General features: G+C 34.2%; 3 protein-coding genes across 6 annotated transcripts in view; 2 read left to right on the forward strand and 1 right to left on the reverse strand.

Annotated features, from left to right (window-relative positions):
- Rtnl1 (reticulon) overlaps positions 1 to 25,607 on the reverse strand; it is a 75,992-nt gene that overhangs the window by 45,942 nt on the left and 4,443 nt on the right. The window lies entirely within an intron of this gene.
- Positions 6,736 to 12,578, forward strand: LOC139777324 (uncharacterized). The gene is made up of 3 exons (XM_071714655.1): positions 6,736 to 7,340; positions 10,885 to 10,963; positions 11,093 to 12,578. The coding sequence occupies exons 1-3, from the start codon at positions 7,110 to 7,112 to the stop codon at positions 11,731 to 11,733; spliced, it is 951 nt and encodes a 316-aa protein (XP_071570756.1). The 5' UTR covers positions 6,736 to 7,109; the 3' UTR covers positions 11,734 to 12,578.
- Positions 18,622 to 25,607, forward strand: part of Lace (serine palmitoyltransferase long chain base subunit) — a 59,489-nt gene continuing 52,503 nt past the window's right edge. For 2 of the 3 annotated variants that reach the window (XM_071714664.1, XM_071714665.1), the window contains exon 1: positions 18,627 to 18,988. The gene's annotated coding sequence lies outside the window, so the exon portion shown is untranslated. Of the gene's footprint in view, positions 18,989 to 25,607 lie in introns of all 3 variants that reach the window. The other variant, XM_071714666.1, reaches the window with a different exon arrangement.

The raw sequence follows: 25,607 nt of genomic DNA on the forward strand, positions 1-25,607 counted from the left end.
ACCACCATCACGACGACGACGATGACGACGATGACCACCACTACGACGACGACGACGACCACCACCGACACCACCACCACTACAACGGCGGCGACAATGACGCCGAGACGATGCGGCGAACGCTAGACGATGCGGTCGCACGCGCGACTGTCACTGACACAACGACCAACAACGACGATCTACCGCGCGCGCGGCATGTCAACTCTCCGCGCGGAAATCGCGGGATCTCAGAGCCGTGCCGTGTCTCGCCGTACCTCGCCGACGTGCCGTGAGCGCGAGCGATCTCGAAAACAACGGTCCGCCATCTTTTTGGTCGGCCAAAACACCCGTTTTGCGACGATACGTGCGTACCATTTCCCTCCTACACAAACTGACGCACGTGCAAGGGAAGACAGAATCACGCCGCTCGCGCTCGAGAGAAACCTAACCTGAAATCGCCGTGAGCTGAAGTCGTGCGCCCGGCGCGCCACAGTGACGAGACTGGCGGACCAGCCCCGGGTGCTTACTAGCGGATAAGCCCCAAACATAAGTTTCAGGTTTGATCGCCCACGAAATATTAGACATCAACGATAATGAAAAAACTACACTGGATTCGTGTTCAGCATGCATTACTCTTTATAATCACGTACCTCGAGATTTGGAGAGCAAATATTATTGCAGATATTACAATATTTCCACGCGCAGAAAATTTCACTTTTACCTTCCGAAAACACGTTTGCCCTCGTAAAAATCATAACACGGCAGGTAACCTGCCGAAACTCCGTTGGTCACATGGGTACCATAAGCAGCGTTTACAATGTTAATAGCGAGTTCGCACAATAGACAGGTTCCGAGATATTTGATTTGGCGGATTTACCCCGTTAGCGGTCTAGCCCCGGTCTCCCCTACATAAAAAAGGTGACCGACCACGTGACTACGTCACTGCATATAAACGTCGAGACGCAGACGCTACTAAGCTTATCCGGAATTCTTACGTCAAACAAGATTTCTAATAAAATATCTCAGGAACTAAATCAGCTTCCAAAAATTTAAGGGCATTTTTCTAATATGATGTCGATGTAAGCTGTTGATTGTGACCAGTTCGAAAAAAATCGGTGCAATCAATCGCGAAATATCGAGATCTATTTACGTAACATTTTTCAAAAGTAACATTTTTTTCCGCTCCAGTTTCAGTTTCAGTCACACGTACGCACACAATTACAGTGATTTTGTCCCTCAAGAAGCTTTCGCAATGCCTTTACATACAATATTATTAAAATTATGCAAGGTAAAGTGAATATTAATACGCAATACTTTACACACGCAACAATTTTTGACGCACACGAGATAAACAGACGAGTGAGGGGGGAGGAGAGGGAGGAGGAGGGGAGGGAGTGGAAGGGAGAGTGAGAGGGGAGGAAGAGGAGAGAGGGGATAGAGGAGGGAGGAGAGAGAGGGGGAGAGGGAAGGGGAGAGGGAAAGGGGGAGAGAGAGAGAGAATGATAAATTTTAATCATTTTAATTATTTATTCTTCGATTATTTTATTCTAGATGTTATCGATGTCTCATTGAAAAAAGAAATACTGAATCATAATACATTTTTGCTCGATGCCAAGACCTTGGAATTTTTAGCAACTCCACAGCGTTGCTTGATGCATCATAAAGTCAATTTAAACCAATCTGAACGAATAATGATTTTTAGTTGTTTTAGGAAGAAACAACTAAAACTGAAACAATTTATCTCTTAGCGATTAAAAATAAAACGCTTATATTAAGTATACAATTAATAAATAACAAAATCTAGAACAATTAAGTTATCTAATCCTTTCTTGCAAGGTTTCCTAATAAATTCATCATAAAAATATTCAAATTGTATTAAAAATTTTTCGATAAATTTTTTAAAATGTTGGATAATTTAAAAAATATTAAATATTTCGAAATTAGAAATCTTGAATATGTAGGAAATTTTTATTTAAAAGTGTTTACATATGTTCAAAATGTTTAAAATTCTTAAAAATAAAGTTGTTATGAAATAGAGAGTGGATTTTATAATAAAAGTGTAAAACATTATATACAAACAAATTTTTTTTAAAACGTATAAACTTTCAAACTTTTCAACATATTCAAGACTTTTAAATATCCAAAATTTTCAAGAATTTTAAAAATTTGTTTGTTTTAAATAATGTTCGAAGAATGATTCAAGATTTTCGTCATATATTCAATCTATCAAATTCTGTTCAAACGTATTATTAAATCAAATTAGGAGTATTTTGATTTAGTGCATTCTTTAAACATATATAGAACAATCTTATGTTTCATCATGTAAAAGTTAATAAACAGTTTCTGATGATCAATCAATATATGATTACATACACAATAGAAAATTTTGTGTATTTTTGTTTAAAAAAGTCCATGTTAAAATTTTTGTGTAAAGTAATCAACATATAAATGTGTAGATTTAACATATATCTGCTATGTCAATTGAACTTAACAAATTTAAAATGTAAAATTATTAAAATAATTTTAAAAATATGTTAAAGTAACACAATTTGAACGTATTTATTAAATGTGTTAAAATTTACAGAAAAAGAGTGTTGATTTTACTCTATAACAGAAGTGGTAATAAAAATTTACAAAAAAGGAGTGTTGATTTTATCTTACAATCTTAACTTCAACTTAAAAGTTATGTTAATTGTACACATAATGAACCTCAAATTACGATCAGAATTACATTTCCTTTCTATTGAAATATTTTAACATATAGTATTGGTGCTACCATTTAACACATCCTTATTATGTTAAATTAACACAAAAATTTGAGTAGACCGTTTGGGACATGTGATTTATGTTATATTTAACATAATACAAATTTTCCAACTGTGTATATTAAATTCCAAAATTTTAAAAGAACAGAATTGTCACATTTATAATTTAATTTGCAGTTTTATTCTAAATAAACAATAAATAATTTATATATAATTGAATATAAAAAATAAATATAAATATAATTATAAATATAAAAAATAAAATACAAATATAAAAAATAAAATATAAATATAAATATAAATAGAACAAATATAAGTTTAAATACAGATATATTTCGAAAACTAGGAGAAAAAACGACGAGAAGACAGATTGATTTTTCTAAGTAAGTCTTGCTGCATAGCTCATCGTTAAGATTGTCATCACTGAGGTCATCGAGTAAAAATTAAAAAATGCTCACCGCTTAAAAAGAAGAGGACGTAATTTTGATATTAAAGTTACAATAGTACGACATAAATCTCTCATTCAATAAAACTTTATGAATAGACTGTTATCTCTTTAAGAAATTAAAAATAAAGAATGATATAATACAAGAATAAAGAGAACAAATTTTTCGATCATCGAGCCGATCCAATCTACACATTGCTATAATTCCATCGTTTAGCATCTGCGTGAATTATTAGTGAATTCCTACAATATTAAGCATCGATAAAACAGGAATTTATAGAAAAATTATTTTTAATTTTGTATAATAAATTTAAAAAATTAAATATAAGAATTGTAACATTATATACAAATGTTTTCTAAAATGTGAGACTAATTTAATTATACCGCTTAATTAAATGTTTAAAATATTACTTAATCGATTGATGATAAGCATCGATCGATCGATTGATGATAAGCATCGATTGATATGATTTATTGGTATCTGTCACAAATATTAAAAATAAATAATAACAAAAGGTATATTGAAATTATAATCATGAATAATAAAATCATATAATGATTTATATATTAAATAGAAGCAGAAAGAGATATTTGTCTGTAGAGATATATGTAAGGTTGACTCTAACCACGGTCGTATACACAGGTCTGGCAACTCTGGCCGAATTTTAGTGGTGGGGGTAGCTCGCTTATTGAAGCAGGTTTTGTAATTTATGATATCACCACCACGTGTCGCTACTATCTAGTAGCCTATCTACAGCCGCCATAATACGACCGTGAGTGACAGCCGCTGAGCTGATAATTTTGAAAATTTTAATTTGTGTGCCTACGTCGTTTATCCAACGGTAATTGAGATTTCTCAGTAACAATTAGTGCGACTAAAGTAGTGCAAAATGGTTCTAACGTGCGCAGTACCGAAATGTAAATCGGGCTACAAAAGCCAGAAAGAGAAATTGTCTATGTTTAAAGTGCCGAGAAATATAGAGATGCGAAAAAAATGGGAAGCCGCTATTCCTGGTGTAGTGGCATTTAAAGAAACGCACACTATTTGCGAGAAGCATTTTGACGTACATTATATTATCAGGAACTACATCAAACATGATGCAAACGTAAGTTTTATCACCAAGTTTTCTTTAATATACGAAAACTAGCTTATTTGTACGTGTTCTTTATTTCCATTTTTATTTCATGTACGTTCTTTTTATATTTCCTTTGTTGCATATTTCTTTTTTCTGTCAGGTTCCATTTCAGCGTCATCGTCTACACAATTCTGCTGTACCAACAATATTTGATGACAATACATCTTCCATCTCTAACAAAGTCGACGTAGGTACCTGAACTGATTCACACTACGGAGAGTCATCAGTCCATTATAGGAAGTATGTATTGTACACACTTACTGTGTAATGTATATTATCTTCGGATTTTAAACATTGCTAATGTTGGATAATACTTAGCCTCAGATGAAGTTACAACAAAAAGGCCACGAATCGATTTAGCCTCAGACGAAGTTACAACAAAAAGGCCACAAATCGATTTAGCCTCAGACGAAGTTATAACAAAAAGGCCATGCATCGATTTCGGGGATGAAGTTGTACACGTGGAACTATCAATTTCCATGTGTTCTTGTGATCAGCAGAAGTCTCCGGAAATAGCGTCAGCTGAAGTTGGGGTGTCAATGTCAGTTAATGACAGAAGTTTCTTGACATTCGCGATTGATCAGAGAGTTATTATATGAAGGTGAGTTACTAATTGTCAAAATTCATTAAATAATCCCCTAAATTAAAATTCAATAAAAATACCCATTGAAATACTCTAATTTCATGATGAAAAGTAATTCAAACCTAATGCACATATATAATGTAAATTTAAACCTTAAATATCGTACACTATAATCTTCTTCGTTCAATGTTATATTAGTGCAACTATTCTCATTTCAGCGAAATCCAGTAATTGTTGATAAAACTTAGTTGATACGTTATTACAGGTATTCGTGAAAACGTGGACTATTACCAACCAAACTATTCAGTTGAAGTACCTGCATCGTGGAGTGTAACAGAGATAATGGCCTAGTTTACACCGTGCGTTTAGGCCGCGACCTATACCTTATATTCAACCCAAACATGATAGGTCGCGACGATGTAAACAGTTGCGACCTCGCTTGGGTCAGGTCTCTTTTTCGCGTGCCCTGACCCAAATTAGGCCACATGACGTAACGCGTGTAAACGCAGGTGACCTAAAGATCACCTAAAGTGCAGAGAGTGTACCAATAGATACCAATAGATAATTTTTACCTATATTCGACCCAAAAGTATCATAGGTCTACATGGTGTAAACGTTTTATTTAGAAGCCTATTTTAGGTCAGGGCATAGGTCAGGTTGCGATCAGGTCGCACGGTTTAAACTAGGCCATTAAAAGAAAGCGGCAACAGTCTCCTGTTTACGTATGGTGGAACGATATAATTCTTGGTGGAATAACCAAGAACAGTAATAAAGATCATCCAATAATACAGCTGAAGTGTATAGTCCTCCAACCTGATAAAGTACTGCATTACTACGTTTTCGGACGTTCTTTTGACGCGGAACAAGCGAATGTCGTTCGAAGCTTGGATGAAATAAAACTACTGCCCAAAATATTACAAAAGTTCCAAATGATGAAAGTATGCAGTGGCATAGGCTCCGTTGATATTCACCATCTACAAGTTGACCATGTGTTTCAAGATCCCGTTGAGCAATGGCACCACAAAAAATGTTCTCTAATCACAAAAAAGAAGAGGTGTGATAATTGCAGTTACCTAAGAAAACTGCAGTTACAAAAGGAAGTAAGGTTTAATAAGCGCAAAACGCTGCTTCTCATTCGGAGCACTTCAAATCCAGTCGAGAAACATAAAATGATGGCAATGCGGAAAAAATATAATAATGAAAGGCGTAAGATAAACCGAGCTAAGGCACGAGTTAAATTGCTACTGCGATCGTTAGAAGATAAAAAAGAGGAATTAGCGAGAATGTCCAATGAAGATTTACAGGAGAAGTGCTCAGAATTGAACATTTCAGCGGCTCAAAGAAGGTTCTTACTTTGGGACAATTAACGGATTAATTATGTGACGGATTAATTATCGTTCTTCGGCTTTTTTCCGTATTATGAAAATTAACTGTACAAAAATTTAACTACAGTCGTCGCATTACTGACGGACTTGTATCAAGTCACCTTAATCGTACATTAACTTAAGGTCCAATTGCACCAATGTAAATTAACTTTAAACTCGGTTTAATTTGATTTTTATCTTTTTCTAATTCTTCGCACTAGAAAAGGATAAAAGTAAGTTAAACCGAGTTTAAAGTTAATCTACATTGGGCAATCGGGCCTAAAAGTAGTGTATGGCAAACTCTCTAATCTCTGCTATGGTAGTTGTATATGTTTTTTCGCTCTCAAGTTATCATTTTAAGCTTTTGAACGATTTGCTGAAGCCATTTGATTTTAATTTTAGGATATCTGTGCAAGCAGGTCCTAAAAATTTATAACTCGTGCGACACCTGTATACAAGCTGTGAAAATTGATTCCTGCAGTCGAGTTTTAGTACCGAACGCGGTAACGAAACTGACTGATATAAAAACTCGTGGTGGCTTAATTTACGCCAATCTTAGGTTTTTTAATCTCATCCGTCACGTAGAAGCATGCTTCGCAAAATATGCATCTCATGTGGATGTTTTTGATTTAACGTTCGATGACGTTATTACAACATATGATTTTACGTTTCCGTGCAAAGAGCACGCTTCTGACATACTATCTTTTGCATTAGTGTACTACGTTCGGTTAAGGATGAGGCAACACGCTCATCAACAAAACTTAAAATTATCTTAAAAAATTGTTGTAAAAAAAGCTATCAAAATTGACAAATTAATAAACTGCTCTTTATATAATAATGTTATACTTTTTTCTTTACCATGTAAACCTGAAATGTGACCTAGAGACTTCCGGTTGGATAACGAAGGCAAGTAGATACTCACGTAAAAAGGAGCAAAGAAGTAGAAGGAACAATGGAGTTAAAGTAGAGCAAGACGAGGAAAGAAGGAAGGAACATAAAAGAAAAACGGAGGAACAAGTGAACATGGAGGAAGAATCAAAGACGCAAAGAAAACGGAGTAATGTGGAATAGAAGCGACCGAAAGAAAGTGAGGTTAGGAAGAGGACAGGAATGAAGACGAGGGAGAGGGGAAAGACGCCAGAAAAGAAACCGGAAACAACGAGCGTAGGAAGGGTGAAAAGAGATGGCACGGAAGTGAGGACTAGTAGATGGCAGCAGCGGTGAGCCTAGCGTAAGCCGAGTCAGTGTGGGGTGCCGGCCACCTCTATGAAGTTAGCCGGACAACTTCAACGTAACGAACTTTCATTAATTGGTATCGATTGGTGGTCGTTTGGTGGTCTTTGGTAGTCTAGTCCGATCGTTTGGTGGTTAGCCGTTTTCCTGTAAAATCAAAATGAAATTTCCGGTGTGAAGTTAGCCGGACAATTTTTTTTTTCAACCAATTTAACTTTTTTATAGCTCATTCGACGCGGAATCGTTTGGTGGTCACGAATATCACCAGTAAAACGTTTGGTGGTCAACCGTTTTCCCAGAAAATAGAAAAAACCGTATGCGCATAATGCCGGACATATCACCTCTGTGCCATTAATCAGGAAAGTTGTATTTGTCACCCAAATTGACTTTGATAGGGCTCATTCGACGCGGAATCGTTTGGTGGTCACGAATATCGTTATTAAAACGTTTGGTGGTCAACCGTTTTCCCAGAAAATAGGAAAAACCGTACTCTCACGCCATTGGTCGTACGACTCCGTGACGTTAGCTCGGTAATTTGATGGATAAACATTATTTATTAATCAAATTGACTTTCATACGGCTCATTCGACGCGGAATCGTTTGGTGGTCACGAATATCATTGTTAAAACGTTTGGTGGTCAACCGTTTTCCCAGAAAATAGGAAAAACCGTACTCTCACGCCATTGGTCGTACGACTCCGTGACGTTAGCTCGGTAATTTGATGGATAAACATTATTTATCAATCAAATTGACTTTCATACAGCTCGTTCGACGCGGAATCGTTTGGTGGTCACGAATATCGTTATTAAAACGTTTGGTGGTCAACCGTTTTCCCAGAAAATAGGAAAAACCGTACGCTCACGCCATTGGTCGTATGACTCTGTGCTATTAATCAGAAAAATTGTATTTGTCACTCAAATTGACTTTCATACGGCTCGTTTGACGCGGAATCGTTTGGTGGTCACGAATATCGTTATTAAAACGTTTGGTGGTCAACCGTTTTCCCAGAAAATAGGAAAAACCGTACTCTCACGCCATTGGTCGTACGACTCCGTGACGTTAGCTCGGTAATTTGATGGATAAACATTATTTATCAATCAAATTGACTTTCATACGGCTCATTCGACGCGGAATCGTTTGGTGGTCACGAATATCATTGTTAAAACGTTTGGTGGTCAATCGTTTTCCTAAAAAATAGAAATAACCGTACGCTCACGCCATTGGTCGAATGACCCCGTGACGTTAGCTCGGTAATTTGATGGATAAATATTATTTATCAATCAAATTGACCTTCATACGGCTCATTCGACGCGGAATCGTTTGGTGGTCACGAATATCGCCATTAAAACGTTTGGTGGTCAACCGTTTTCCCAGAAAATAGGAAAAACCGTACGCTCACGCCATTGGTCGTATGACTCTGTGCTATTAATCAGAAAAATTGTATTTGTCACTCAAATTGACTTTCATACTGCTCGTTTGACGCGGAATCGTTTGGTGGTCACGAATATCGTCATTAAAACGTTTGGTGGTCAATCGTTTTCCTAAAAAATAGAAATAACCGTACGCTTACGCCATTGGTCGAATGACCCCGTGACGTTAGCTCGGTAATTTGATGGATAAATATTATTTATTGACCACCAAACGTTTTAATGACGATATTCGTGACCACCAAACGATTCCGCGTCGAATGAGCCGTATGAAAGTCAATTTGATTGATAAATAATGGGCCAATTCCTTTTAGTGACACAAGTCGACACAAGTGTCGTTCTGTCTTTGTTATTCATTGAATGCCAAGAAGGATAGAACGATGTTTGTGTCGACTTGTGTCGCTAAAAGGAATTGGCCCAATATTTATCCATCAAATTACCGAGCTAACGTCACGGGGTCATTCGACCAATGGCGTGAGCGTACGGTTATTTCTATTTTTTAGGAAAACGATTGACCACCAAACGTTTTAACAATGATATTCGTGACCACCAAACGATTCCGCGTCGAATGAGCCGTATGAAAGTCAATTTGATTGATAAATAATATTTATCCATCAAATTACCGAGCTAACGTCACGGGGTCATTCGACCAATGGCGTGAGCGTACGGTTATTTCTATTTTTTAGGAAAACGATTGACCACCAAACGTTTTAATAACGATATTCGTGACCACCAAACGATTCCGCGTCAAACGAGCCGTATGAAAGTCAATTTGAGTGACAAATACAATTTTTCTGATTAATAGCACAGAGTCATACGACCAATGGCGTGAGCGTACGGTTTTTCCTATTTTCTGGGAAAACGGTTGACCACCAAACGTTTTAATGACGATATTCGTGACCACCAAACGATCCCGCGTCGAATGAGCCGTATGAAAGTCAATTTGATTGATAAATAATGTTTATCCATCAAATTACCGAGCTAACGTTACGGAGTCGTTCGACCAATGGCGTGAGAGTACGGTTTTTCCTATTTTCTGGGAAAACGGTTGACCACCAAACGTTTTAATAACGATATTCGTGACCACCAAACGATTCCGCGTCGAACGAGCTGTATGAAAGTCAATTTGATTGATAAATAATGTTTATCCATCAAATTACCGAGCTAACGTCACGGAGTCGTACGACCAATGGCGTGAGAGTACGGTTTTTCCTATTTTCTGGGAAAACGGTTGACCACCAAACGTTTTAATAACGATATTCGTGACCACCAAACGATTCCGCGTCGAATGAACCCTATCAAAGTCAATTTGGGTGACAAATACAACTTTCCTGATTAATGGCACAGAGGTGATATGTCCGGCATTATGCGCATACGGTTTTTTCTATTTTCTGGGAAAACGGTTGACCACCAAACGTTTTACTGGTGATATTCGTGACCACCAAACGATTCCGCGTCGAATAAGCTATAAAAAAGTTAAATTGGTTGAAAAAAAAAAATTGTCCGGCTAACTTCACACCGGAAATTTCATTTTGATTTTACAGGAAAACGGCTAACCACCAAACGATCGGACTAGACTACCAAAGACCACCAAACGACCACCAATCGATACCAATTAATGAAAGTTCGATACGTTGAAGTTGTCCGGCCAACTTCATAGAGTTGTGCCGGCCCCTCCAAAAGAGTGGGTTGGCACCACCGCTCAGCGTAGAGGCGAAGCAAAGACAAACAGCAACAGAAGGCACGAAAATAACCAGGAGCCGGGAATTGAAGGAGGCGAAGGATAGGTGGCGGAGAGGTGAGAGACAGCCAATGAGAGTGTCGGGGAGAGGAGAGAGCGGGGGGCGCAGCGCAGGATGAAAAATGAGTTGACAGAAGCAGTTGGTACACATGGAAAACGAAAGCCGTGGCATCAAAACAGAGAAGGAAAAGCTAGAAGTAGTAAATAAAAGTTAAGAACGGTAAGGTTAGAGGCGGTCGAAAGGCAAGAAATGAGAAGAAGAAAGATTGCGGAGGCACAACCTGAGGAAAGTAAGTAATAGCCAGATTTGAAAGGTTAACAGGGAGAGGACAAAGAGAAGAGAGAAAGGAAAAAGAGGGAGGGGAAGGAGGGAAGGATAAAATGAGCACAAGAATAATATATGATTCCCCTTATTATAGCAATAGGAAAAGAGATAATGCAGAGGACAGAACAAATAATGGAAGAAAAGGAATGGAGGAAAGAAATACTGAAGGAGATAAGAAAGGTAGGACAAGAAGTCAAGGAAGATATAAGAAAGGAAAGAGAAGAATTCAAGAAGGGAATGAAGGAGATAAGAATAAGGTTGGAAAAGCTAAAGAAACAGCAAGTGCAAAGCGAAGAGAGCGAGGAACAGGAGGAAGAAGAAGAAAGGAAGGAGAGGAAACATGCCAGGCAGAGTCAAAGGGAGAGAGAGATAGCAGAAGCGAAAGAAAGCAGCAGAAAACTGATGAAGAAAGAGAGAATGGAAGAAGAGAAGGTGGAAAGCAGTGAAGAAAGGTGGAGCGAAAGCGAGTGGGGAAGAGACTGGTGGGAGGAAGTGGCGAACGAAGAAGAAAAAAGAAGCAGAAGAGGAAAAAGGAAGAACGAGACAGAAAGAAGAAGGAAAGAAAGTGACAGGGAAGAAGGTTATACGATAGGAAAAAGCAGAGCAAGAAAAATGGCAGAAGAAAGAGAGGATGAAGTAAGAAGAAGGAGAGAGGGGAAAGAAAGAGAGAAAATGCTGAAAGAAGAAAGGGAAAGAAGAGAGAAAGCGGAAAAGAAAAAAAGGACAATAATATGAAAGAGAGTGACAGGGGAAGAAATAAAAGACAGGAAAGAACTAATAGAAACAATAATGGAGAATACAACAGGAAAGATAGTACCAATAAGAAGAATGACAGAAGGAACAGGAGCAGATAAAAAAACAATAATTTTCACAGAGTTAGAGGAAGAAGAAGATAAGGAGGAGATAATAGGAAAAAGACAAGAAATCTGGAGAAGATGGGAAATAGGAGTGGATGAAGAACTAACGCAAGAAGAAAGGGCATATAGACACAAGCTAGTGGAAAAAGCAAAGGTGGAAAGGATAAACGGAAAAGCGGTGGTGCTGACGAACAGGAGGTTATGGATCGAAGGAAAAGAAATAAAATGGGACGAGGAGAAAGAAGAATGGAGGAGAGTATGGAGGTCAGAGGAGACGAGGGAGGGCTGTTTCTATTGAAGGAAGGAAGGAGGAAACAGAAGAACGCATAAAAAAAGAAACGGGAAGGAAGTAGGAAATAAGAACATAATGTATAATGTATATGTGTGTATATTTTGGTTTTCAGGAAAGAACGCTGAGTACAAAGAAAAAGGAAAGAAGCTAGAGGAAAAGGAAAGAAAGAAAGAAAGGAAGGAGGGAGGGAACACAAGAGACAGCAGAAAATAAACAGAGCAAAGGAAAAATATGCTGGAAGGAACGGAAAGAGGGAAGTCAAAGAAGGGAGTAGGAAAGACATAAGGGAGAAAAGTTAGGGTTCAGTATGTAAGGTCGCAAAATGGCCAGGTTAGATGGAACAGAAAGAAACTGTACAGGGTTGGGAAACGTCCCTACAAAACGCCATTGTAATCCGAAAGGAAACAATAAACCTTGAATTGATTGATTGATTGATTGACTTGAAATGTGTTTTTTTTCAAATCTGATACAATTTAAACATTATTCATGAGTGAATAATGTCCAATGAAATTGTATCAATGATTCATTGGTGAATGATTCATCCGGAATCGAACACCAATATCATCAAAATGTCTCATGCCGTAGCTAAAGACACTCGACCAAATGTTATTTAAAATCGCGGTATAATAAGACTCGGTCATATATATCGTGCTCGCCTGCATGTACAACGAATTTATTGCCCGCCAGTCAGCATCGCGTTCTTTATTTGTCTCGTTATAACCGTACTTAAATTTGGCGCGTTTTGTAATTCACCGTCTGGCCGCCGCTGTCGTTGCGATCTAGTAGGGCGACTAGCTTCAATAAGTGAGTCACCCCCCCACCACCGGAGTTGCCAGACCTGTGTATACGACCGTGACTCTAACACAAGAAGTTGGAACTCTGATCATTTGAAATCAAGTTTGCTTGTATTGAAAAATTAATTCTATTTGTGTACTAATTTATTGCTATGTTTCTACTTTTGTTGTTTAAACCGTTTAGCAAAAAATTGCATTCAAATTGGGGAAATGGGAGAGAAGAGGGGGGGTATGTTGACATTGGCCTATTCTATGTAAGATAAATACGTTTATTGACTCCCCTCAGGGTTGCAAGGCGTTTTGTAGGGACGTTCCCAACCCTTTATTCAATTCTCATCCAATACTACCCTTCTCACTTAACCCTTTGGACCAACGGCTTAACGTCTCTTTCCGAAAGACGGAGCCCAGTTTGCTCCGCACAAGAGCCTATCTTGCACGGAGGGCGCAGCTTTCGGAAAAAACATTCCATGTTTACATGGCTCTAGTGGACTCGAACCTGGTTCTTCAGATTACGAGTCTGGCGCTCTACCACTAGACTACACTGCCGCCCCAGATAGGCCTATTCTATATGTTTTTTCAGTATGGAGCGAGCCAGTAATGTCAAACTGTCTTGCCTTTTCACTTTGAATTTCCTGCTAAGCGATTTGAGCAACTAAATTGAGAATATAGAGCAACATATTAGGAAATAAATAGCACTGAGTTTTTTAACAGATGCAAATTGGATTTGTAATAATGCGGATTCTAGTTTAATATAATATCATCGTTATACTATCTCACCAGTTGATGTAAAGTTGAAAGTTGATCCACAGAAAAAAAAGAAGTGTCAAAGCAACACTGATATACATACTTGTACGTAGGTACGCAAGAATATATAATCTTTTTATAAAAATTTCAACTTTTTATTTCAACTTTTTTTCTTGATTAAATCATATAAGAGCCAAAGCACATAACATGGCGTAACGATATACGATGGTCGTAGTCCTCGACCTGACAAATCAGGATACGCCAAAGCTTGTGCGTTACTTACGTCCACGACTACGATTGTCATATGTGCTTTGGCCCTAAAACTTCGTTTAACTGTATAAATGACTTCCTTCAAGCAAGTTTCCTTCGTTTGACGCAATATAATCTCATTTCAAGATTATATATTTTCTTGCGTATACACAAGTATATCAGTGTTGATTTGACACTTCTTTTTTTTCTGTACGGATTCATACGTAAGTACCTATATTCAACGAACTTTTAAAATCAGTTTTGTCGAAAATAAAGCAGTGTATAAAAAAAATTTATTTTATATGGTTGAATTATTCTTGTACGTAAAATAATATTCATATTGATTATGCAACTTATTGCGAAATACCTTCTATAATTTATATTTGCGATTTATATGTACATACAAACATTCCTTGATTTTCCGCAAGTTTCTGTTCAAAGTTCCAGGCAAAATTACGCCATTTTTAGATGCAAATTTAATAAATTTAGTTATTATCTGAATTTAAGGCTCCTGGATCCTGAGCCGAGAACTCTGCGTTGACGGTGGCGACGTACCGTCGCGGTAGAAATAAGAACTCTCTCCAATGGAGAATTCTGTCCTTTGTGACATGTTGACAACCTGTTTTGTCGTGCATGCTATTTCTTTTTTATTCGCTCTGTACTTGTGCTCTAACGTTTAACGTATTCGTGAAAATCGTAAAATTGACCGAAAAGTAAGATTTGCATGCGGAAAGAACGTTTTCACCTCCTTTCGATAGTCGTTAAACGGCTGTTTTCCCGTATGTTTAAGCTTCGTTTTATGGCTGTTTGTTTATTGTCGAGGGAAAAGGATAGTTTTCGGTCAATTTCGGAAGTGTTCTGAAATGATCTATAGTAATGTTTTATTGAAATGTCTTTTTATTTGAAAATGGCATGCACGACAAAATTGGGTGTTTTCCTCGCCTCGATAGTAAGAATTCAATATGGCCGCGGTGACCATCCAGGAGCCTTAATTGCTAATTTTCCTTTCTTACTTATATGTACAATGGAAAAAATTAACAATTATTTCAAATATTATTTCAAATATCAAATTCGAAGAATAAAATGGGAAAGTTTCATAAAGTAGGTAAGCACTTTTTATATTGTATAAAATTTTCACCTTTTTTCTTTCAAGAAATACAATAGGAAAATGGAATCTGACATAAGCGTAAAGAAAATCAATACATAAATATTAAAGAGAAATTTTAATTTAAAACAAAAGTCATCTAAGAATCTAAACAAAACTGATTAAAAAATTTAAAATACTTAAAAAACTTATACATATATAATATTACATACAGTATTTTGATACTAAAAATATAGTACTTTAATTCTTGCAAAATATGTATAAACAAAACTTGAAGAGACAATTTCGATAAAAATTCTTTGTGAATTTTACAAGAATTTTTCAAGTTAATATCCTAATCAATATTAAATGTGGTCAAATGCAACGTGGTACGGAGCCAGCGTTACAGGTGAGTTATGTATGCATTACGCAGTGCTGCAGAATGCAGAGAAAGAGCTGCACCAATCAATATCTACGTTATACACCATCTCTCTCCTGTTTCGGATATTCCAATATTACGTAGATAGCTATTTGATCGACCCAACTGGCCACATTTATTGGTAAGGTATATTTCACAACGTTTTAACTATAGATTTTGGTCCTATTATCAAGTGTATATGGGGCTCACAAAATTATTGATTAGCATGACATAATGTCCAAACTACGCTATAGGTCTAAAAAATAATCGCGAAAAAGTAAAATTAAACATGTATAAATTGACACGGCAAAATAGTTTACAGTTGGAAATAATGTCGAGGGACACGTCAGGGCCGTGTGGTGGTAGAAGTTCGACTATTCCAATATTGTTTGTTTAAAATGGTAAAAGATTACTAGTGTTTAAAAAGATTACTAGTTATCTTTATCCTTAACTATTATTCTTAATGCTAATGCATTAAGCTTAAGTCTAAATGCTATAGAAATTAATATAACAAGAATAACTTTGTTGGATTTTTTGTCAGTTAGATATCAGTCCAATGCGTAGAGACGTTATAACGTCTTTAACAATAAAAAGGTAATATTCTTTTGATTCGCATAAAATTCACGATTTAAGAACTTTTTAGGCTGTTAGAAATCTAAGATCAATGATGCTGGGCTGTTCCTTCTCGTCAATTGCGAATCAGTATGCGCGCATACTGATTCGCATATCTTAATTAATTTTTCATTAATTATTGATGAGAAACTCGCAAAACAGTAAAGGATTTTTCTATTCATTTTAAATTGCTCTACCTACTCACAAAAAATGACATGGCCATTACTGGACACCCTGTATAATTAATTTTTTTATATCTCAACAACTTTCATTATTTTAATTTTTATTATTATAACAATTTTTTTATATGTTCCTAACTTTTTTTTTTTAAATACATTTATTCGCCTTTTTTACGATATCTGTATATTATGTAGAAGCAATCGATGAAGTGTCTCCTGCATATTTAATTAAATTAAAATATTAAATTCGATAAACACGTTTATTTCATTGTGAGTTGCAACATTGTAGAATAGATTAGAGAATTAGGTACATTAGAGAAAATTATTCTTTAGAGAAAAATATTCTTTACAATTTGATTTAGATTTCTGCAAACAAAACTCCTGTTGTAAAAAATGCTGCTGATCTCTGCTAGTAACAATTTCTTCAGTTTTAAATTTTAAATCCGAAAAAAATTATATATACAAGTGTTATAATATAAAATATAAACAATCAGATTATAATACGTTGGACTGCCGATACGCAAGTTTTGCTAATTTAAAGTTAGGTATATCTATAATCACAATACATATTCAACATCAACTTTATTACGTAGCTCTTTTTATCGTCGTCGATAAATGAAAAAATTCTCAATTTCATGGCGGTCATGGTCGTGACACTCGATTAAAGTAACGTCGCATATAATGCGATGAATTATTCTCGTTTCTTTTGGGTGGGGCTATATCTGTTACTTGCTGACATTTAATCTCTCAGCTATAATCAACAAATAAACTTCTTTCTTAATTATTAAAAAACAAAATATAAATAAATTACGGATAATGCATAATTAAAATGATTATAACACTAAGTTATTAATTTTAACAATATGTAAAATGATGAAATTATAAATTAACAGCAGAAGATTTTATCTGTTATTATTTGTTTGACATTTTATTAATCTTGTTTCTTCTATTTTTTTTTAAATAAAAATTATGCAATTACATACCTTTTTTGAAAAGCAACCATGTGTTTACTTTACATCAATCAATTCATCTCATTATTCTGTACATAAAAATATTAAGGTACGATATAAAAAAATTAATAGTTTATGTTTATGAGATATGTTATATTTTATGTCAAAATATGCCAAAATAAAGTATAAAATATATAAACTATTGATTTTTTTATAACTCTACTTTAATACTTTTATATGCAATATAACTTAAAAAATCATATTATATAAAAAATCATATAATTCCATTTTAAAAATAATTTTAAAAATGACAATGACCTTCATGTTATCTTTAAAAAATCAATTTTTTGATAATTGATTTCACTATTATTTGTCCTCCTCCAGATCATACAACTTTTGTCTGAAATATTTTCGTCTAAAATTGAAAACAAAAATATTTTGCTTCTTCATAGAGAAAGCTTTGTTTTCATGAAAAAAATCTTTTTAGAGTTACCGCTGCCAATGTATTTAGAATGTTCTATCTAAAACGTCGAAAGATACACTTTTTAAAAAATGTCTGTCTCTCTCTGTGTGTGTGTGTGTGTGTGTGTGTGTGTGTGTGTGTGTGTGTGTGTGTGTGTGTGCGCGCGCGCGCGTGTGTATACACCTTGTAAATGTTGTTCTAACTTCCGCAAATTTGGAGATATTGGTCTCAATGTTTTTTTTTAATGTATAGTATTATTAAAGGAAGGTTGGTATTGAATTTTGCGATAATCGGTAAAGGGGTTTATTTTTTATAAAAATTTGAATTTTTTGAGAAATGTCTGTGGTAGCTCTATCTTTCGCAAATTTTGAGATATTGGGCTATTTCTAATTCTGTTATCTTTTTCGGTCTTTTCTACCCCTATTTCATATATAATTCTTTAAGATTTGATGAATTAGATCCAGTTTTATAATACTTTTATGTATGTACGAATTCCCCGAAATTTCAAATGTTTGTGACTCAAGAATTAATCAACCAAATCTTAAAGAATTATATATAAAATAGGGGTAGAAAAGACTGAAGAATAAGGAAGTTATATAAAAAAAAGTGTGCAAATTAGGAACTTGCACATTGCTATATCAACATTTTATTTCACTCATAAAGCTTCCTCTATGGAGAAGCCAAATTAATAATAACTAATAATTATGCAACAAATAAAATACAGGCTTTTTTATAAGAGGAGTTTTGTGAGCGAAGTAAAATGTTGATGAAGCAATGTGATGGTGAATAGTGAGAAAGCAAATGTGCAAATTCCTAATTTGCACTTTTATATATTACTAATTGTGTAACCATTTAAAATAAAACATCCTGTGTATAATATACATATTATATATGTGGTATATAATGTGTATTTTATATTATATATATATATATATTATAAAATATAATTATATTTAAAATATAATGTGTATATCGCGTATGATTTAAAAAATTCAGAATATATGTTTAATAATATAGATTTAAACAGTTCACAAGAATAAATAAAAATTTGCGAAAGTAGAAGCGTAATTTTGACGAAAATACTTCGATAAAAGATTACGAAATCCAAGTGATGCAATTCATGAAATTCACGCGTCAAGTGATAACTGTGATAATTAAAGATAAAAAAGAACGCGTGTCATATCTTGGTGGGGTAGAAAATGTTTCTCAAGTATATGAATAGTCGAGTCGTCGTGTCGTGACCAGTCTTCACTCGACTACGGTTCAATTACGATATGCATCGGGTATGTTTTTACTACTGTGATTCTTCGTGAAGTAAGAAATTCGGAAGAAAGAAGAATTAAAAAAGGTTTGAACACGCCCTGTCGTTCATTATAATCCACAAATATTTACAAAAATATCAATTTCCTATGAAAAAGTAATTTCATTAATAAGTATCTATTTTAAAAAAACGGATTGTGTTACTTGCGCTCTCTCTCTCTCTCTCTCTCTCTCTCTCTCTCTCTCTCTCTCTCTCTCTCTCTCTCTCTCTCTCTCTCTCTCTCTCTCTCTCTCTCTCTCTCTCTCTCTCTCTCTCTCTCTCTCTCTCTCTCTCTCTCTCTCTCTCTCTCTCTCTCTCTCTCTCTCTCTCTCTCTGATATTAAAATTAAATATTCCGCAAAGGACCCCGCACAAAATCAATAGAAAAGTGGCTCCAGTCAAATTGGCTGAAGTTTTAGTATGATAAAGTTCAGACTGTCCTGATCAAAAGTCTCAATGGCTGCAAGTTCAGAAAATGCCCAGTTTCCGAGATACTGTTGAAATCGACGATGATTTTTCTTTCATTCATGAACTGTTATCGTCGATTTCAACACTTTGAGACCACAAGTATCTCTCTATATATATACTTATATATAGAGGAAAATCCCCTATTATGAGACAGGATCTTAATATGAGATATGTTAAGCTAAAAGGCCCTATATAAGCCCATCTATTGATCCCACCATGAAAAAACCGTGTCTGTGAAGTTGGCATATCATTTTCCAGCAGATCAAAAATAAAAGGAAGTTCTTGTCGCATGCAGTCAAGTTCTATAATTCCTGATACTTTTTAATAATAGTTCTGGCGATTTTCCCCAAAAAACAATTGATCGAAAAAATGATCTGCTAACTTCCCGTAGCAGATCATTTTCTAGCAGATCAAAAATAAAAGAGAGTTCTTCTCGCATACAGTCAAGTTCTATAGTTTCTGATACTTTTTAGTGATAGTTCTGATAATTTTGCCAAAAAAATCCACTGAAAAAATTATCTGCTAGTTTTTCATAGCATGGAGTGAGATGCTGACGAAATCTCGGAGTTCCGGTTTATGTAAAACATTTTTCGAATAGTTCTGAACATAAGCATTTTCTAAAAAGTTCCCGGCACTAGCAATGTTACATGATTTTTTTATAATTAAATTAATATCGCCCAAAAGCCGAGTACTTAGAGAGAATAGAGTGATATGCTGTACGAAATGTCAGAGTTCCGATTTATGTAAAATATTTCTCAAATAGTTCTGAGCATATTGAAACTGATCTGCTAGTTTTCCGTAGCAAACGTTTATTACCGATACGATTGTGATATGCTGGTGCGTCGGCGCGAGTTTTTTTTTCAAGGCCTATGTTATAGTTTTAGTGCTCTTCTATATGTATTTCAGAAGAGTAAAGCTTCTAGCAATTTTCGAAAAATTGTTATTTTATTAACACCTTACCCATATAATCGTGATATGCTAATACATTACTGTAAGTTCAAGGTTCTTTTCGAATGGTAAATTGTAGAATGTATTCTCATTATAAAAATTAACTTATTGAGTGGCATCATGTTCAAAGAAATCCTTAAAAAAAATTCCGAAAAAAAACAAAATTATAACTTTCATTTTTCAATGTTTCTTGCTCAATATTTTGCTTAGTTTTCTTGATATATTACTGTAATTTTTAAATTTATTTAAAAAAATAAACTGGGGTCACTTTAACCCCGTGTGACAACCGAAAGTTTAATCAAACAAGTATTACAATAAAAAAGAGAAAATTCTGATTCAAGAGGTGGCAAGTAAATTGTCGAGCATTTTAAAATATCATATTAATGTTCTTCAGCTTGAGAAGTAAATCAAAGTGACGTATTATTAATTAAAAGAAAGTAGTACGCGGCGCTTGAACGATATAAATTTATTAAAAATTTATACAACATTGTTAGTGCAGGAAACTTTTTAGAAAATGCACATATATGTTCAGAACTAGTCAAAAAATATTTTAGATAAACCAGAACTCCAACATTTCGCACAGCATATCACTCTATTCTCTCTAAGTACTCGGCGTTCGGGGAATATTAATTTATAAAAAAATCATACAACATTGCTAGTGTCGGGAACTCTTTAGAAAATGCTTTAGTATGTTCAGAACTATTCGAAAAATGTTTTAACCAGAACTCTGAGATTTTGTCGGCATCTCACTCTATGCTATGGAAAACTAGCAGATAATTTTTTCAATTGATTTTTTTGGCAAAATTACCAGAACTATCGCTAAAAAATATCAGGAACTATAGAACTCGACTGTATGCGAGAAGAACTCTCTTTTATTTTTTATCTGCTAGAAAATAATCTGCTATGGGAAGTTAGCAGATCATTTTTTCGATCGACTGTTTTTTGGATAAAATCACCAGAACTATTACTAAAAAGTATCAGGAACTATAGAACTCGATTGCATGCGACAAGAACTCCCTTTTTATTTTTGATCTGCTGGAAAACGATACCCGGGAAAAAAAACCTCTTATTTGTTCATATTAGTAGATATATAATTATATATGGTCATATAAGAAATGAAAATATAATCTTGAACAATATTATATGGCTATATATGAAAATATATAATTATATATTCCATAAAACCTCTTTAAGTATAACCTTATATAGCCATATATGGTTTTATATGCTTATATATTATCGTGTCTTATCATGTAAAAGTATATTTATAAAGTTAAAGATAATCATATATGAACATATACTCGGATCTATCCATAAGTTTGCATAACTGTTATAAATATTCTTCTAGTATATTATTTTACTTGACAATCAAATTAATATGAGATATTATTTCTAGTTTCAGTTTACACAATTACGTTGTCCGACAAAGTCCATATTGGCACGCAGTTTAAAAAATTGAAAAATGTATTTAATAATAATAATTGATATTGTGAAATATCATTAGGCACCAAGATCCGCTTCGACCAAAAACGGCACTTCTCATTGCTATTATTTTAAATTTTCCTTTTTTTCTAATTTTGCATAAAACACTTAATTTTTTAAAATTGACATTAATTTTTATTAAATATTTTCGTAAACAGTGAATTTTTACATGTAATAATTCGTGAAAAAAAAACAGTTATATAATATATATTATAGTTCTTATAAATAAATATATTAGGGGAGACCGGGGCTAAGCCGACAACGGGGCAAACTTGACACTAGGCTTTTTGCCAATTTAAATCTATCGTAGAAACTTGCCTTTCCTACTGTAAATGCGTCTTTATGTGCCAGTATTATCAACGGAATTTGGTAACATTCTGAGTTATAGTGTAATTTTTAACGCGACATAAGCGTTTTTGATAGTGAAAAGTAATTTTTCTGATCTCTCGAAAATGTCTACTCTTTCATCGAGCTTTACTCTTGCGAATCTACCGGTAAGTGATTTTGATGGGAAATTTGATGCTCTATATGAATCCGATAATCGTTTTTGCATATTTTCAAAATTTTCATGTTTTTGAAGTGACAAAAGTGAAAAACGACGTCCGGGGCAAAGTCAACACCACGCCGTTTTGTCGGCTCCCAGTAACAAACGATGCTTGTCATGCAGCCGTATGGCTCATGACAAATGTATGCGCACGTCCGATCGCGAGTTTACCTGCATTAATTGTTTTTCAGACATGAGTTTAGATGAAGATAATTGAAAGTTCAACAATTTTTGTTCTCATTATTTTAAATGATTGTTCTAGCTACTTTATTCCGAATTTTTGTACTTTTTAAATACACAATAAACAATGTATTTTCATTTTCAGACAGTAAAAAATAAGTTCCAGATCAAATTGTGTCGATCAGACAAAGTGTTGAGTTTGCCCCGGCGGGGTGTCGAGTTTGCCCCGGCATTTTTCAATTCGAAAATTTGTCTTCGCGTCACTTTTTCTTTCCTGGCGGCAAAACAAAGCGACGTACAGCAAAACTTCCTGAATCAATTTTGTACCTGAAGAAACACTCTTTAAATATGTACCATTGAATTTGCCTAAAAATTTTAATTAAATATTAAAAATTGCCTTTGAAAAAATAGTGTCGGCTTAGCCCCGGTCTCCCCTAATCGTATTATTTTGCAAACATATTTTATAATTGAAACTGAATATAATATAATCATATATGAATTTATATAGTCATATAAGATTATATATGATCAGATCAGATATTACATCTCAAAGTATCCGATAGATGGCATTCAATAAGATCTGTTTCTCGTATTTAAAATTTGTTATAAGAATGGTATCTCAAAAGACACTGTCTCGCGCTATGGAGCGACACAATTTTTGTATCAGTTTTATCGTGGAGTCTACTTTTATAATAAAGTGGCACACTTAAAAAATAACATTTGAAAATATATAACAATTTTCTGAAACTTACTTAAATATATATGTCCTTATGTAATCTTATATAATCATATATGACCATATAAGTTCTTATCAGGCCAAAATTCATATATGAACATATAAGATCGCTTCTTATATGAGCATATAAGACATTATAAGAGATTTTTTTTCCCGGGTATGCCAACTTCACCGACATCACGATATATGTATTTTCTACATGAGCTGGAAATTATGTGCTAGAAATAAATATAAGTGTAAACTGTGCTAGAATATAATAAATGACTGTATCATAGAGCGAGAAATGACAAAAGAAGAATTAAGAGAGATACATTATTTAGATACATTTAGTATATCTTCTTCCATTATGAAGATAATAACAAAGGTTCGGCCCCAGTGAAACGCATACTCCATCGTCTTCGCCAACCGAAGGTTGGCAGCAGTCGGGAGAAAAAATAATGTATTTTTATTTGTTTCGGAAAAATTATATTTGATCTTATTCCGTACGAGCGTAACTATTTTGTCACAAAACAGATTATTAATTATCGACTATAATACATTGATACAAATCAATATGAATCTTTGTTACGTACTCTACTAGTTATCTTTGATTCTACTAAAGCACTCAAAGATAACCATCGGACCTAACTGTACTTTCACATCTAGGAAGCCGGATCCAAATTCTGAAAATTTCAGCTTTTAAAATAGTTTTTCCGCATTAATATTTAATCCGGATAATTAATAAATTTGACTTAAAAAATAATTAATAGCGAAACCACTGCCAAGGGAACGGGCTTGGAAAAATTAGCGGGGAAAGAAGACCCTGAGTTGAGCTTGACTCTAGTCTGGCACTAATTAAAAAAGAAATTAATTTTCTCAAGACGTATTTTTGAAAATATATTTCGTGGATCCTAAGATTCATAATCCATATATGTATATATTGTATATTATAAAATGTTCCGGAATAATACTACAATAAGGTTGTAAGAAATTTGAATAATAATTATAAGACAATTAGAAATAACTTAAGTCGGAGCACAGGAAAATCTATTTCGCCAGAGAATTTGAAAAGCCATGAGAATTTTAAAAGCAAATTAAGATATTGCTTCAAGTAAAAATGATTCATTGGTGAGAGAAAATTTACATAATAAAGAAATACTTAATTCACTTTCATTTATCTTGTATTTATTTTCAGAATTGTATCCACTTCCGTTGTAAAACTTGTAAAAATAATCATATATAAAAAAGGTATTGTAAACTTTATAACTCAAAACAAAAGTTTTTTTGACTATTCATTCCCTCTCTGTCGAAAAATTATTACAAATATTTCTACAAAATATTTTAATGCTTCGTTCTGAAATACCTTATATATTTTTTGCGTTATATATGTTATATATATTATAAGCTGCAAAATGTTCCCTACAAAAAATGAAAGAACACGCGGTCGTGTGACGTGAATCATCGTATAAAAATACTCATTCATCGAGTATGGTATGCGAGACATAAACCTGAGTCAGTGTATGCGACGCTACATAACAGTCGATGACTAATATTACGAATCATGAAACGTGCACCAATAGAAGAAACTACACGTAGTTATTTGGCTGATGCAATTCAAAAAAAATTGTGAATATACATGATATCGTTTTTAACCACAATTTTCTGATAAATTTAAAAACGACTTTTTTCTTAGCAAAACTTAAAGAATTTTAATTTTACTGTCATCTTTTTATAATTAACCCTAAATAAATTGAAATTTAAGATAATGCCTACTTAATCTTTAGGATCGCAGATTTCTGTTACAAAATCACAAAAATTTCGCTCTAGGAAAAAATATTGCATATGTTTAACGTAGGTATATACATATAGATGCAAAATATGACACTGATTTCGAGACGTTATAATATGTCTTACGGTCCTGTACGGATAAAATTTCTTAAACATTTTTTGTTGAATTACATGTAAATTTATGTATTTGCGTGTACTTATATATAGGTTTTTATGATTACTAATTACGAATCTGAGGTCAAAATCATAAAATTCAAAATAGTGGATCCGCTATTTAGAATCTTGTAACTTTGTGACCCCAAATTCGTAATTATCTGAAAAACCTATAAACTACTAACAATAAGTTCAGTGTAAATCGATTGCATGTATGCAAAAATTATTTTCTTCATGATCAACATATTCGATTCGCCATTTTTAATTTTGTTATTCTGATCTCAGAGATTCCTAATTAGCAAACCTTAAAAGTTCTTAAATAGCGAATTTTGTTAGTAATTAAAAAAAATATTTCCTTTTTATTATTAGAGACGTTATACCTAACATTTC

Source organism: Temnothorax nylanderi, unplaced genomic scaffold, assembly GCF_030848795.1.
Source record: "Temnothorax nylanderi isolate EJ_2023f unplaced genomic scaffold, tnyl_v1.0 TNYL_tig0144_pilon, whole genome shotgun sequence".
NCBI classification, from domain to species: domain Eukaryota; kingdom Metazoa; phylum Arthropoda; class Insecta; order Hymenoptera; family Formicidae; genus Temnothorax; species Temnothorax nylanderi.

What these genes read in the sequence shown, in the direction of transcription:
- LOC139777324 (XM_071714655.1), top strand. Translation starts at nt 7,110, where the DNA reads ATGTTATACTTTTTTCTTTACCATGTAAACCTGAAATGTGACCTAGAG. An exon ending in GAAAACGGAGTAATGTGGAA is followed by an intron (nt 7,341 to 10,884) that starts TAGAAGCGACCG and finishes AGTAAATAAAAG; the next exon opens with TTAAGAACGGTAAGGTTAGA. An exon ending in GGAGGCACAACCTGAGGAAA is followed by an intron (nt 10,964 to 11,092) that starts GTAAGTAATAGC and finishes CCCTTATTATAG; the next exon opens with CAATAGGAAAAGAGATAATG.